General features: G+C 30.4%; 3 protein-coding genes across 3 annotated transcripts in view; 1 reads left to right on the forward strand and 2 right to left on the reverse strand.

The window, feature by feature from the left end:
* LOC126768180 (uncharacterized) overlaps window positions 1-17020 on the reverse strand; it is a 276661-nt gene that overhangs the window by 152133 nt on the left and 107508 nt on the right. The window lies entirely within an intron of this gene.
* The window catches only part of LOC126768217 (uncharacterized), a 57426-nt gene that overhangs the window by 10346 nt on the left and 30060 nt on the right, over window positions 1-17020 (forward strand). The gene's annotated exons all lie outside the window — the stretch shown is intronic.
* The window catches only part of LOC126768182 (serine/threonine-protein phosphatase rdgC), a 70343-nt gene that overhangs the window by 9132 nt on the left and 44191 nt on the right, over window positions 1-17020 (reverse strand). Inside the window, exons 6-10 of the mRNA XM_050486133.1 lie at window positions 16022-16186; window positions 11150-11316; window positions 10699-10735; window positions 8919-9068; window positions 6541-6618 (exon numbers count right to left, since the gene is read on the reverse strand). Coding sequence (XP_050342090.1) covers window positions 6541-6618; window positions 8919-9068; window positions 10699-10735; window positions 11150-11316; window positions 16022-16186 — 597 coding nt within the window. The remainder of the gene's footprint in view (window positions 1-6540; window positions 6619-8918; window positions 9069-10698; window positions 10736-11149; window positions 11317-16021; window positions 16187-17020) is intronic.

Consider the following 17020-nt stretch of genomic DNA (forward strand, 5'->3'; position numbering starts at 1 on the left):
TTTTCCTTATTATATGTTTTTTTATACATGTGTTATTTTACACAAATAAATATATAAAAATATTGTAAAGCTCTAGCGACGTACCTCCACCAATTAGCTTACTACGGCTAACATCGTTTCGCAGAATACAGTTTTTACTTTACGTAATAACATTAAATCTAAATAAGTATAATAATTCAGTATTAAAGAGATGTATGTATTATATTTATTAATATTACAAAGAGACTCGAAGACTTTTGCATTATGAAATCGTAGAAATAATTATATAATTCATTGCGAGGTTAAATGTACAGAAAATGGGCTTACGAGTTATTTTCACGTTAGAAAGAATTTTATATTGTTCAGCACATTGAATAATTTATTAGTGGTAGGACTTTGTACTGGCACTCTGTGTAGGTACAATCTACTCACTTACTACCGCTGACTAACAACACTTTGTATTTGTATGATGTGTGATTGCCAGTAATTTTTTGTAAAATAATTTCAGGCAGGCCATGACGTTAGCACCCATGGTTGGTAACTAATTGGTGCTATAAGAAGTGATTAATACTTCCTACAGTGCCAGTGGGATTATTACATATACAGGTGAAGGTTATTATTCACCAACATGTGAACTACTTGTTCAGCTGCTATTAACATATAGAACATGAGTACAGCGGCATGTTAGGACGATATAGACAAAGTCGCGGCCAATCCGTCCAGATTCTGCGGTGGCTTGCGAAGAGATCAATATTCAACAGTATTATAAAGAAGGTTGATGGTAATGTTGATGATGACGTAAAATTGTAATTTAAAACGTTTAAATAATTTAAAAAGAATCAAAAACTTGTCAATCATCAATTCATTGATTTATCTTAAACAATTGTAAATGAACGACAGAAAAAAATAAAATGGAGCTTAACGTTGATTTGAAAAAGACTATATGTCTAGAACGAACGACAATTTGCACGATGAATTCCCTCAGGGAGCACAAAGTTCATAAGCGGTTAGTGCACAGTTTATCGACTCGTACTCAGGGGATCCGTCTGCTGAAATTACATTATAACAAGGATGGCGCTTTCTTATAATGTCACCCTCGAAGAAAATAATGTGATAAACATGATGAAACTAAGTCCTAATAAATTGGATTATTTCGATGTAAAAGGTCAACGAAGCATTGATTGAAGACGATTTCAACCAACGTCAAAAGATATGACTCTATATAAAATGAAATCGATTTAAAATTCTATATTATATTCTTTCTATAATCGAAAATAAAATTTTGAAGAGTTGAACGAATACCTATAACTATGAAATCGTTACTTTTTTTTCAATATTGACTCGTGGGAAGGCTTTGTGTGAGCCTATTGGGATTCGTAGTATCAGTCATCAATTATTCCACTGCTAACATCAATACTTTATTGAATTGGAAGGTGGATGAGCTAATGTAATTACAGGCAAAAAGAACACAAAAGTAGATCCCAAGGCGTCGCATTGACGATGTAATGAATGCTTAATATTGCGATATAATACATCTCGCTGTATCGATGTATATTAGCGGATATAAGTTATCAGCGTGACCTTCACCTGTTGTGACTGGTGCTACTATTTTTATACTATTTAATTTAAGTATTTCGCAAAAGAAAAAAAAATAAACAAGCAAAACTTTTAAAAAACGTTATTTAATAAAGATATATTACATACATCTGTGGTCTATAACTTGCCACTTTAAAACTTGAACTCTTTACTTCCCGATTTCAATAAAAAAAAAAACAATTCGTTTTATTATATAAATAAAAAATAAATAAAAAAAAAACAAATACTATCTAACAAATACTCAAAAAAAGCCGAGATGGCCAAGTGGTAAGAACGCGTGAATCTTAACCGATGATCGTGGGTTCAAACCCGGGCAAGCACCGCTGAAAATTCATGTGCTTAATTTGTGTTTATAATTCATATCATGCTTGACGGTGAAGGAAAACATCGTGAGGAAACCTGCATGTGTCTAATTTCATTGAAATTCTGCCACATGTGTATTCTACCAACCCGCATTGGAGCAGCGTGGTGGAATAAGCTTCAAACCTTCTCCTCAAAATGGAGAGGTGGCCTTAGCCCAGCAGTGGGACATTAACAGGCTGTTACTGTTACTGAAAATACTATCAGTAAAAATATATGTTAGATATTTGATGTGTACCTTACCTACTAGTAATATAAAAGTATGTAAAAGTCCGAAGAATAGGTGATAAAAAAATTTACACATCGTAAAAAGACACTTATATTCTAAGAAGATCCTTACTTTTATTATTGCACATCAACGAAAGTAATATGATAAACGGTATGTCTAGTTAGTCCAATATTTCTTCAAAGTTAGCCAAATTAGTTATAGTACCTGAATTATTGTGGCAATTAAAAACTACAGTATAAAGAACATAGATATTAAATGTATATAGTAAGTTTTTACTTTTCATGATTATGTATTCATTGTTTTTTCATTATTTGATAGCAAATAAACATACATATTATATTTTTTACATGAATCTACTCACTGGTGGTAGGGCTTTGTGCAAGCTCGTCTGGGTAGGTACCACCCACTCATCAGATATTCTACCGCAAAACAGCAATACTTGATATTGTTGTGTTCCGGTTTGAAGGGTGAGTGAGCCAGTGTAATTACAGGCACAAGGGACATAAAATCTTAGTTCCCAAGGTTGGTGGCCCATTGGCTATAAGCGATGGTTGACATTTCTTACAATGCCAATGTCTAAGGGCGTTTGATGAACACTTACCATCAGGTGGCCCATATGCTCGTCCACCTTCCTATTCTATAAAAAAAAAAAATCTCACGTCTACATAATCGGAGATAAAATCATGGGTCCGCTGACAAAAGTAATATTTTCATCAACACTATGTATGTATAATATATAAGCGTAAATTAATATTTTATAGGTAATGATTCTCATTTCTTAATATTTTTAAATTACTTACTGTCAAATTAATTACTAAGTTAATTAATTCAATAGGTATATGTTTAAACTAGTTGTGTAATCCTATTTTGGTTTTCGTATAATAATGCTTATAATATATAAAATAATAAAGTATGTTTATTAATAGTTGGATTACCAAATAAATAAATTAATAACAGCTTTTATATTTAAAATGACAAAAAACACACACACAAAACATTTTTTTATTAATAAACGCAAAACAAACTATTACTTTGTTTGTTTTGCGATGGGAGTAAGATGCACTTAGCACTAAACAAATACATTTTACGATTGCATAGATCGCTTAGCGCGATACTGATTATATTACAACATTAATAAAGTGTGTATTGTATGGGAGGCCACGCTGAAAATTACAAATAACGAGATAGCCCTAGATTATTACTACGAATAATTTCTCTCGGGTAATAAATTAAAGATGTTAGCTGCTCCACTGAAGTTATAAGAAAAACTTCTTACAACGGATTAAAGCACATTCGGTCTACGCGTTGTACGATAGAATAAATGATCCAAGTGAGGATTATTACGTCTTTATATCTTTTGCAGACTACCAATGCTGTAGTTTTTTTATATAAACTATTTTTTTAACTATTAGCCTTGGCTTAATGGAATCGATATTTTAAATTAGCGCATTAATTAATCAATACTATCATAACGTGTTTATTGTCCTATAAATAATATTAAGTAATAATTATTAAGTTAAAAAAAATTATCTTCGGTAAACTGGCGAAACAAGCGAAGCCAAAATAATTTATGTAGTTTTCAGGCTTCCCTTTACGTGAGTTTAAATTTAAAGAAACTTAGACAGTATTATGGTTTTAACCTTCAACGTGACAAAGGTTATATTTTTTTAGACATAGTTTTTTATATTAACGTAGTCGAAGTGAAAATTGAAGTAAGAAAAAAGTATTTGAAAAAAAGCGTGAAAAACGTTGTGATCGCTTGGCTAGGTATTATAAATAAAATAAATATTTATTGCCACACAATGGTAACCATATAATTATATAATGAGACTAGTTTTAACTGTGTTTCAGGACCCAAAACGAATACTTAGTACTAACAAACTGGTATAATGCTTAACATTTATAAAGATTTATAACAAAGAACTAAGACAATAAAAATTATAGATAAAAATAAAGATTAACATAAATTTGAAATGTTTAATTTGTGTATGTATGCAGAATTTATTTGAGTCTGTGTACGCATATTGTACTGTGATTCGACATTTTATATAATACTTTTTCATGTCATTATTTTTAAAAAATATCATGCGATAAAGCTCCACTTTTAGCTAGCTAGTATACTATAATTAAAAATCAAGCCCAGTAGAGATCGAGAATTGATATCGAAATTTTCACTGTATTCGTGCTAAAAGTAAATAAAATAGAGTAATTAGATTATTACATGGGGCGCATTTTAATTTAGAATTCCAATTTCTTGAATAACTATTTTAACAACAAATAATAAAAAGAAATTTTCATATAAATAGTATTGATAAAAACAATATTCAGTGTTTAGGTGGATTATTATAAGTATAAAAGATTTGTTTCGCGGAAATATACAAATTTAATAAAGATTACAAAGTGTTGCAACGGTATGTTAGCCGCGTTTGAAATAAGCTTTTAAAATGTAATTATACTGCCGCATTCGAGTAAGTGTCTATGTAAATATTGAACTCTAAATCCGGGCAGGTGGATAAAATACCGCAATGCTGTAAACATTTATGCAATATTATTTTCAACAATATTAATTTTAAAATCTTATTTACTTTATAATAATTTAAATGTAAAAATCATCTAAAGATTAAATTCAAAATGTATTGTTTCATTTTAAAATATTTAAATTATATTCATATTTATTTAAATGGACACATTTTAACAGCTTTACTAGTTTTTTAAAATGATACATAACTTTATTAAAGTAAATATTATCAAGCATAAAAGCAACGTAATCAAAAGCGTTTCATTATTATGGAAACGGTACTTCAAGTAATCTAACAATAATATTTGAACATTAAACTTTGATCACTGTGTGAAATGTTAAAACGAGGACTCAACATTTACCTACATAATATTAGTATCACTCTAGGGAGACTCAAAACTTTGCAAAGACATGACAAACATTTTAATAACATTATTTACTCAGCGTAGTATCTCTGCATATAAATTAACTAGGTATTCACTTCGTCGGTTTATCTAGGAAACTACTAATGCACACACTCACTCCAAGAAGTTGTGCGAAATCGAAGTAATGTGTCGATTGGTCAGTAAACTGAATGTATACCTACCTAATAAGGCTAGCACGGAATTTGACTTATTGATTAAAACACTCACTATGAAACACAATAAAATATTCAATCTACAATTTCTTTACAGACTGCACTTTGTTAAACTAAATACGTAGTTTTTAGTTGTTATTCAGCTTACTTTATTTCTTACTAGTGATTTTTTTAAAACTGTTTGCAGGAAAGAAATTAATAAACGCCAGAGAACGCTTGAAGCTTATTCATCACACTGCTCCAGTGCGGTTGCAGCAGATTTTCAATAGACATATATAGTTTCCCTTCAAAATGTTTTTGCTCGGCCGTATGAGCGCGATATGATGATGATACCCATTAATTAGTATGACAACTCAGTGGTGCTTGGCACTGGTATTACGGGTTTGAACCCGCAATATTCTGATAAGATTCATGAGATAAGATCAAGACCTCTGGGCCATCTCGTCTAATTTTGTTTTCATTTAAATTATAATATAACATAACACAATTAAAGTTTACTACTAGTAAAGTATAAAAATATTACGAAAATGGATTGAACAAATTTGCATGGTGCAGAGAAACAAAACCAGCTAAACGTGAAATCGTATATTACTAAAGTTATATACGTAACGTTGTTTTTCATAGCCGTTCATGTGTATGAAAAACAACTACACTAAAGCGACTTTGTAGTCCTTTGATCGCATATTTGTGGCCACAATTTTACAGATTATTACATTTTACACTTACACGCCGCTTGATTGCGAACTTATGTTTGATCCTTTAAATAGAAAGTATTGTTCTCAATATGTATTCAGTCTCAAAAGCACCTAACTTATATCATTTTTGAATAAAATATCTTGTATACTCATTCTAGCTGGGGTTCCCGACTTCGTAAAGTCTTTCATATTAAGTTACTACTCCCTATTTCCCTTAAAATTGAAATTTCAAAAATTTGTTAGCGTCTTTCTTAGCGTCTTCTTAAGTAATAAAATGAACCTGTTTTAAATTTTACTTAATAAACTATTTTATAAATGTAGATTAAGGTGGAAGTTATTGTTACATTTTGTTATAACAAAAGTCTAAAATTGTAGTCATGAGAAAAGTATTGATATAAAAATTAAATCGATTCTCAAAACGATATTTGAACAATATTATATAGTAGATTTTTAGAAATTCACCCGAAACCCAATATAATATATCTTGATATATTTTCATAACCTTTCCTCGTCATTTATGAAATCAACAGACAGTCAAAGTTATCGATCAAATAAGGCGAATGATAAATGATTGATACCGACTCACCTGCTTCCATTCCACCTTATCAATTACTTCTGCGGGGGAGGCACCTTCATTCACCGGCGGTCGAAGGAGAGATACATACTGCAAAAGTTAATTATCTTATTTATCACTCATAGTACTATCAATAAAATAATAAAAGATGCAATAAAATCCTGGTTACAGTTACAGAAAAAATGATAGTAAATATCCTACAGGTATTTGAGGCAAAAGCCTCCTCTTTTAAGGAGGGGTTAAAACTTATTCCACAGAGCACATGGTTGATCGACACAGACACATGATGTAGCTGAATTTTATTCACCGCTACCAAAGAACTGGTTCACCACGTTTTCCTTCACTACTGAGCCCAGCATGAGTCAAAAGTACGTCAAAATAGGTGCCCGAACTTGAACCCAGCCACTTCGTTCAATATCCACGTATTCTATCTACAGGCTCAGCTCGGATTTGTAGTTTAATTTACAGCTTATTAGCTAAATGTAAGTGAACAAAACAAGTTTTTAAAACAAAATACATTTCCACATTTTTTTAAATGAAATTTCTCGGGGGTCTTCTTAAAAATAGTTTCATTTTACTTGTACTCATATACGAGTATATGTTGTAGGTCGATAGAGAAGTATAGAGATATTTCAATGTAGTTTTACGACACACTACACACGACATCTATCTCGAAGAAAGGGTATATTTTTATATAATAATACATGAAATAAGCCGAGATAGACTAATGGTTAAAACACGTGAGTCTTAATCGAAGATCGCGGGTTCAAATACTGGCACTACAACACTGCATTTTCAAATATTTTATTTGTTGTTATGTCTTATAAAAATCTGCCACATATGAACAGCGTGGTGAATTGAGTATTTTTTTTTATATTCTATGCCAATTACTTCATGAATATTATTTGTTAAGTACCTCAAGAGCTTTTTATTTACATTTTTATTTTCATAATGTTTTGTATAACTCCTACAAAACTTATTACAACAATTAATAAAATGTATTAATATAAATTGTTTTCGATTTAGTCATATAGCATATCTTCTTTCACTTGAAACCGACATAAATAATTTCAGTATCATAAATTAAAGTGCAACTCCCGAAGCGACGCGACGAAGCCCTCCGATAAACTGATTCCATAAATTAAACTTTTCAATTATGTCTTTTGCGTTTAATTAAATACTCATTTATTTTTTATTTTTATTATTATAATTACATTTTTAAATATAAATTGTATTACAAAAAACGAGTAAAATACAAGATAATAATTTAAAATATCGTACATGTAGTAAATAGGTCTAGGAAATACCATTACAATTATCTTAAATACATAAAATCTATCCTTAATATAATTATACAAATTTAAATTTTAATGTGGATACTGTATAAATCATGACCGCGTAGAATGATAGCTAGAATGCTAGCAGAATTTCTCTGTTTTACCGCAACTCCGATCCTTTGGGTGAAGAATGAACTACCCCTGTCACAAGTGGAGGTAAAATAAAACTGGGTGTTATATGTTTGAAAAATTTTTTTGCACTTATTTGACTTCAGCGTAAATAAATTACTTTGAGAATATTATCCTTATAAAATACACGTTGTGGAAATGATTTCCGCCACTGTAAGTAATAATTTCAACGTCGACTAGTCAACTGCACGGAAGAAATTATAGTGCACCAGCCACCCTCAATTTTCTTTCTCATAATGCTGTGGGGTTGCAGTCGTACATTGCGATGAAATTCAGAAGAGTAGTAACAAACACATTACGAACGAAATAAATAACGATAAAAAGCCCAACCAAGGATTGGAATCGACAATCTTTGATGAAGCTTGCCTATAAAACTGCAGATCCATAAACATCGAGGCAAAAGAAAATAAAATAAATTTCATCAATCTTATCACAAAAAAGAATCAAAGTTAGAAGAAATATATTTTTCCTCGTGAAAATTACAAGTCGATGCTCGTACACAATATCCAGACTGAACTAATTTGACGCGAAAGACATTCTTACTAGACATATAATCATATAAACCTCAAAATGAATAGCACGACTATGAGATAACAATCTTTTTAGTTCTGGAGAATACGTTTAGCATAGAGATTGTGCATCATGAACCATATTATAAAACAAACCACACATTCACCTATGCTTTAGAAATTAATAGAATCTAAGAAGGTTAATCCAGCAAAAATACCAATAAAATTTTTATAAGACTTCTTCTAAGTCTATGTAATCTAAAACCGTCGCAGAAAACATACAAGCTGTTTTTAATTAATTTTAATTATAAATATTTAAAAAAAATCACGATACATAACACCGATCCACGAACATTCCGCCAGTCATGTCGTATTGATATAAAAATTACTTTTATACGTGAGAACAATATCTTACCTTATCCCTTTCGAGGCTTCGCACCATATCCAGGTCTGTGGTGTCTGAAATACCTCCGTGTACCACGAATACGCGGTTATTGATGATCGTTCCCAAAGGCAACCAACGGTATACATTCTCAATTAATTTCAATAAACGCTCTGCATTGTGCTGTATGAAATAAAGATTACAATTTATTATCCTTACGCTTTGTATATAATTTATTAAACATGCGATTTACATTATATTGAGCTATGAAGAGTTCATCATATCATAAAAATCAGAAAATCATGTTGCAACGTTACTGATTATGTTAAGCATACCCAATCTACTGGTTAATTCTATTATGTATTTATTTATTGTTAGCGTTGTAAATAATAATTAACAAATAAATACAAAAATAAGTTGATTGACACATTGATCATTTAATATAAATAAAACATGAATGCTAAATATGATTCCTTTGTTTAAATCGAATACCACTACTGTTGGTGAAAATGATCTTATGTGTCTTATGTCAACATTGTTTTTTTTCAACCTAATATACACAAAGACAAACTTTGTTGTTTGTTACTTAAACAAATGTTTTAACGCATTAAATCTATACATAATTAAATACGTAACGTTTTTTTTCCATTTTATTTAAATTCGATTTCAATATTAACAAAAAAAAAACATTATCCATTTATCGGTGTTTATCATAGCATTGAGACAACACAAATACATTAGGTAAAAGGGGCTTACATCCGTTCGCCCACGAATTATGCGGGGGACTTTAACTTATGAAAACATTTTCAGAATAACGTTATCTCGTACAATCTATTACATTGTTATGCGTCTCGCTCACACAACATTTTATTTTATAGCCTCGCACTACAAACTAGATTTCACAACGTGATGAAGAAAGGAAATAATAAGGAAGATACGACGGAAAACACAATATAGCAAGAATCATAGTAATTACTATTTCCTTTGAGTATTTTTACATTTCTCTCATTAATTTGCCTACGCCTAATCATTTCTCTTTTTTATTATCAGTAAATGGTTTCATTATATATTTTCGAGCATTTTTTTCTCTATCGCTTACATTTTATTTTCGTTTTGGAATTACCAATGAATCACTCTGATCGTGGGCGCCGTATCGAAATTTATGTTTCGAGTTAAAATAAATTTGTAATTCAATTTCTAATTCAGATTATATTACGCTAAACTGTAATTTATGTTTTAATAAATTGGCTTTTTAAATTTATTTTTAATTATTGTACTCTTACAAATGTAGTTATAAAAGTGAATATTTTAAATAAAAAAACAGTACAATATAATATTATAATGTGTATATAATGTAATGCGACACAATTATACCGCACTTCTCAGTTATTGGGCCGAAACCAAAATTGCCAATTAAGTGAAATGCTCGAGTGCATTTATCGATACAATGTATTTATTCAATCATGAGTACCCATCACGCCATCTTTGTAGTAATCTATACAGAATTTCTAAGTATTAAGCGTCAATTTAAGAAGAAATTGTTAAATATAGATACTTTCAAATTATGCTTCCTTTAAAAATTAATCAAAATTGCCAAGTGAATAATCTTTAAAAAGAGGATTATTAGTAGAACTTAGAAGGTTCTCCAGTCAGTGTATATTAATTATATATGTTAACAGGTACAACGAACAAAAGTCAAAAGTATTCATTTTTAATTTGTATTCTCGTGTGAAGGAGTGAACCGTATTTTATACAATCATCCCTTGAAACTGATGATAAACATACAGAGATAATTTTAAACAAACATACTGACCCTGTATTTTTGATGAACTTCTCTTATAAACCCATACCTAAAACAACAACAATCATTTATAAATCCATACCACATCAGAAATATAAAATATAAGTACAATAAAAATATATAAAATATCTAAACGACATCACTTAGGTTCCAGATCGTTAATAATACTTTCAAGTAAGTGAACTTAATATCAAGCTTAACGAGTTCAGGGAAATCCATGGAAATATAATTTACTCTTATCAACATATTATACAGTCATAATTTCTGATAGTTTTAATGATTACTAAAAATTATCTTTTAACATTTTTCTTTTGATATTAGAATTTAGTATGACTTTACTAATAGCAAATATTTTATAGACTTGTAACAATATCCGTACACTTTAACTATACATTTAACAAAAGTTTATAATTACAATCGTGTTATATGCAAATCGGCGATCTAAAATTAAGAATGTAAATACCGGGAATTCATAATAAGATCCTCGTGGTTGCCTCGATTTAAATATACTCCCCCGGGGAACGCCAACATGCACGCCAGCAGCAGGAGAAAAACTTCCAACCCCTTCTTGCCCCGATCCACGAAGTCCCCATTGAATATGTATGGATTTTCAGGCGAAGGTAGTCCGTTCTGCACAGAAAATGTTTATATATTAAAAATTCAGCTGACAAAATCCGGTCGAAGACAAAAGACAACAGTCTTAGTGTAATTCGCTTAAAATTCTAAAAATGTTTAAATTGTTTAAATAAAAGTAAATATAATGAATATTTATAGCGTTTGTTATAATATTATTGTGCGACAATTCTGAAAAAAAAACAAATATCATACGAGATACATGTAATGAAAGCTTTCTGTCAGGTGTTAATTGTAAAGAATGATAACATAAAACCTAATTTTGTTGCGCATAAGAACTATAAAATGACATTTATGGAAATATAATTTTAAAATTGGATTTTTTATAGAATTAAACGTTTGTTACGTGATACGTTAGAATACAAATTACAATAAAAACATGTTCAAAACACATTAGAATCTTAAGTTTCGCCATTTATAAATGTCTGTTTTAGAATAAGCATCTTATTGGAGTCGCTACTTTAGTAGATTAAAGTAAATTACATAGCTTTTCTTATTCCCTGAGTTTTAATTTTTAATTAAAAAATATTGAGGAATCTTAGCACCGTCAACTTACCAACTCATATTAAATCAATGGAAATTAGTCATGATAATGGATTTGTTTAGGCTAACGCTAGTTACTTAGATCCTCGTATAGAAACGCTAAATGCGTTGACACATTAATTTCATCTCCTTTCAGAGAATCGCAGTTAACGACTGGAGTCGCGGCGAAAATTATGAATCTAATAAAGTTCTAAAGCCTCGTCCCTTATCCTTGTTTAACTTCGTGACTTTTGCCGTCAAATAATTACAAAAAACCGTATAAAGGACTTGACAGTTAATCTCCTCCCCTCTTGATAGCTGTTCCCTATTTTCATATTAAATTAATCGCTATTAAGGGAAAATAGTTACTTTATTTCATAAAATCTTTTATTTTACTTATTATTAAAGTATTTTCGTTATAGCTATAGCTATTATTATTAATATAATTCACAAATAAAAATTAACGTCGATGATATTATTATTAATATGATGATATTATTATTAATATATAATGATAAGTAAAGTATATGTTTCTCTGCTGGGCTGGGGCCTCCTCTAGTTTTAGAGCTACACCACTCCGTTACGCCGCTCCGTTGCGGGTTGGTGGATACACATGTGACAGATTTAAAATTGACCCATGTAAATTTCCTTACAAACAGGAAATTAACTATAAGCTCAAATTGACTACATGATACTCAATTGCGGTTGCCTGGCTTTGAAGTTGCAAACTTCGGTTAATAAACACGAGTTGTAACCTCTAGGCCATTTTGGCTCTTATATAAGATATTAACGTTTTTTAATAATGTAATATAAACACTACACTAAATGAAACACACAAAAACTTTAGTGGTCATATTCAAAATGCATTATTTATTTACAATTATATAAGCTTTAATAAAAAGTAGCATAATTTGCGCATAGAATCACCGTTAATTCGCGAATCCCTACACATGCAGCGGCGACCGTGACGAAGGCCGCTTACGCAACGCGTAGTCGAATCGATACGGAGTTACGCAATGATGATCCTTCTGCCCGATCCATTTTGTCTTCTTTTGAAGATTTAGATAAACGCGCTTGTCATTCCCGACGTTTACTTTAGAAAGGTGTCTGTGAATTAGTGTCGCGGTATTCTGTGCGTGTACGAAACATTTTAATATTAGCACTTTGTATTTTTTTTTTGTTTTACTAGATTGATTTAATTATAATGTAATTGGAAATATAGATTTTTTTTTTGGAAAAACCACTAGTGGAAAATACTGATACAACTCACAATGTGAAGATTTCCATTAAAAAAAAAAGAATATTGTGACCTGGATTTTTAATAAATTACGAATATTTCTATTTACCCCTCCAATTAAGCTTAAAACATAGTTAGTAATAGGGACGAATATAGAGTGGCAAGAGATCAGAATCGAACTTGTGACTTTTTACTTGCCATTACTCAATAGGGAATGTTAATCCAATAATTATATGTTATTTCAAAATGAATACAACAAAACTAAAATATAAAACCTACCTAGTTTTATTTCATTTATTTGTATAAAACTTGTGCTCAACGTTCATTAATTAAAACGAATAAGGCAATAGAAAAACAATATCGACACAAACGAGATCGTACGACGTAACAGGCGCCCTATCAATCAAATGGTAGCATAAGTTGGCAGTTGGCACAAATTGGATAACGTGTATGCCTCACCCTAATTGTTAACATAGTACAACTTATATTATTTATTCTTGACGTCACACTTTCCTTATTAGGAAAAATACCTTTATAAGAAGATCTCTTGGCATGAACTTGATTTAACTGGATTCCTAAATTTCTAAATAATCTTTAACGACTACGTTCAATATATCTACTTAGTTAAAGTGTAACAGAACCTAATAAGTCATACAAAGTTCAAGCTAAGCCGGTCTGTCTAAAAGCACAAATTTTGGCACAAGTTCCTTATATACTATAACTATACATAGGTGAGCACTAAAAAGGATTTATAAATATGAATCCTCTACTTTTCCCAAAGGGAGTTAAGTAGAGAATGATAGTTTATAATACAGTCCGTCATTTTTGAAGTTAGATATAAGGAAAACGGAGATGAGATTAAATAAAAATTGGGTGTATCAACGTTGTGGAGATTTTTTACGCAATAAATGAATAAAATAAGGGACGAAAGTTGGCATGGTAAATATGTCATTTGCGTATTTATTTTTACATTTCGTAATTAAAATCTTTATTTGTATAAAGGATGAAAAGAGTCATCGACGAAGCATGTTAATTAAAAACTCGAACACATGAGAAAAGTTGGATGGTTCCTAAAATAATGCCAACAGGAATCCCCATCGGGCACACGGCTAGTCTTAAATAAAATAGAACTTATATTGTTTTCATAGATATTCTAGCAGTCATTAGTTGGCATTTTCTAACAAAAAAAAAGGAAAAAACGGTGTGATCGATAAAAACACCAGTCAGGTACACATGATCAGTCCATTACTAATCTACGTTATGTTAGAGATTCTACATAAGTACTATTCGTTATTAATATTTTGATTTTACGTATACCAAATATATATTAAACGAAGCTCCAAACCTTCTCCTCAAACAAAAGGGAGAGGAGGCCTTAGCCCAGCAGTGGGACATTAACAGGCTGTTACTGTTATATTAAAAGAAAGAATATTGTTGATATTTAACGATGCAAGTCCTAATTTTGTCTTTTGTTCTATAAAAATCCATTACACGAGACGGTCATTACATTAACGACTTTACTTCCTTTTCTAGGTCAAAGCATTTCATCCTGAACAGTTTCAACACGCCATATGAGATGTCATTTCCGTTTCATTGTCACGCTGCAACTGCATTTTGGACCAACGCCAAATACTAAAATCTATATACTTCAAATTGATAAACTGTTTATTTTAGCATAGCGATTTATATTTACCCAAGTTTCATGCTTATTACAGTTAATAAAGTAATAATGCTATTATATGTTAAAAATAAATCTGTATTGTTCTATTCTCGTTTATAAATATGTTTACTACCTTACCTTAATTAATTCTGAAATCGTAAAAATACTAGAATTTTATTTAAAAAAATTGTAAACGCTTTAAGAAAAATTATTATATAAAATTTTCATACATACATACGATACTTAGAAGTTTGATTAAGCTCATGAAAAATAGTTTCCTTAATTTGTGCTCATCATCTCGTGCTCAGCGGTGAACAAAAACATTGTGAACATTGGGAACCTACATGTATCTGCTGCGAAAATCTGCCACATGTGTATCCACGAATCCGCATTGGAGCAGCGTGGTGGCATTAGCTCCTAAACTTCTCCTTAAATGAAGCCCATAGTGGGACATTAACTTTAGGCCAGAAGTGGGACATTCACAGGCTGTTATGTTATTTTACTTTTATATACATAAAACATACGTTGTGAATTACATTACTTAAAGAAAGTAAGCATTTCAATGCATTCAGTCTTATTTACGTTTTATGAAGGAAAAATGAATTTTCATCGTGGTCGTGAACGTGACAAAAGAAAAGCTGGAATATAGAACAATAGATAACACATTTTCGGTAGAACTCGGAGAATCAATAGCTGAAAGGCTATTATGTATATTAAGTCTATTGTATATTTCACGTTCGGAATAGTTTGATAAATGTTGAATTTATTTATGATACGAAATCGTTAAATCAAAGTATTTTGCTTTTATTTAATAATAATTAACTAAACTTTTTATTTATAGGTAAGTATTGAACAGAGATCATAGTAATTTTACAAAATAACTTTGGGCAATTAAACTTCAATCAGTATGGTAATGTATAACACTCCTACCTAGATTATAAATTAATCTGTATTAAGGAGTAACACACCAACCCGCATTGGAGCAGCGTGGTGGAATAAGCTCCAAACCTTCTCCTCAAAATGAGGAGAGGAGGCCTTTAGCCCAGCAGTGGGACATTCACAGGCTGTTTCGGTTCGGAAGGAGTAACAGCGCCGTTTTCCTTTTAGTATGTTTTAATATAATTATATACAATAAGTTTTTTTATGGCTACTACCTAAAATATTAAATTCTATAATTAACTATTTATATTAACAAGAAGCACGTGTGACAGAGAGTGTGTGTATATGTGTGTGTGTATGTCTATATGGGTGTAATGATGAATTTATATTATTATTTTACTTACCTTATGAAATATAACAAGTAAATCGTCCAACTTGCCATGCAAGTCACCACAGATAGTGATCTGACTGGAAATTGATGTTGTTGCTACATTTATATTGGGTAACCTCTTTAACATCTGTGAAGCCTCCTTTAATATTTGCGCTACTTGCTTCGGGTGCAGGCGATGCTGAAAAGGTAACACTTGTTAATATTTTATTAAGAAAATATATTATTTTTTTAAAGCAAATTGTCTATGTATTTTAAAATACTTTTTTTGCTCTTTGATTTTAATAACAGAATTCGATATTTTGAATTTAGACTTTTTATAAACATCTATAAAATTTAATACGTCTACAGAACCCATAAAAAAAACTATGAGAACAACTAAATAATATGTAATTTACATAAAAGTATGAAAATTGTAAGAAATACATGTAATGTTAGTAGGATTGAAAAAGAAAATTAAATAGATTTTTGCTTTTGTTTTGATATACACTAACGACTTATTTTTCTGTTACGTTTATTTTTTCTTGACAAAACTACTACGTTGCTACGGCAAACCTTTTTTGTTTTAAATTACTTGATGTGATTCTCTTTTCATTTTTTTTGATTCATTATAAAAATATTTCTTTCAACTTATAGTACTATTATAATATATTTGTCGACCAACGTTTTCTCTTACTCTTTAAAGTTATAAATGAATGAGACAATTAATAATACGTACGTATACGGTGTCTTATTGACATCAAATAATACCGTTGCTTTGTTTTTCGACAACCACTTGAAATAAATTTATTAATAAAATCTAAGCAAACAAATCTAATCTTCTTCCCTTGTATTGGATTGATATTTTTATAAAAGTTATTTAAGAATTTCTATCGTGCTCAGGGGAGAAGGAAAACAGCTTGAGAAAACCTGCATGTGAGAGATGAACATCTGACACATGTGTATCCACCAAACCGCATTAGAACAGCGTGGTGGAATAAACTACTAACCTTCTGCTCAAACGGAGAGAAAGCCT

The sequence above is a fragment of the Nymphalis io genome, chromosome 4, assembly GCF_905147045.1.
Source record: "Nymphalis io chromosome 4, ilAglIoxx1.1, whole genome shotgun sequence".
Classification (NCBI taxonomy): Eukaryota; Metazoa; Arthropoda; class Insecta; order Lepidoptera; family Nymphalidae; genus Nymphalis; species Nymphalis io.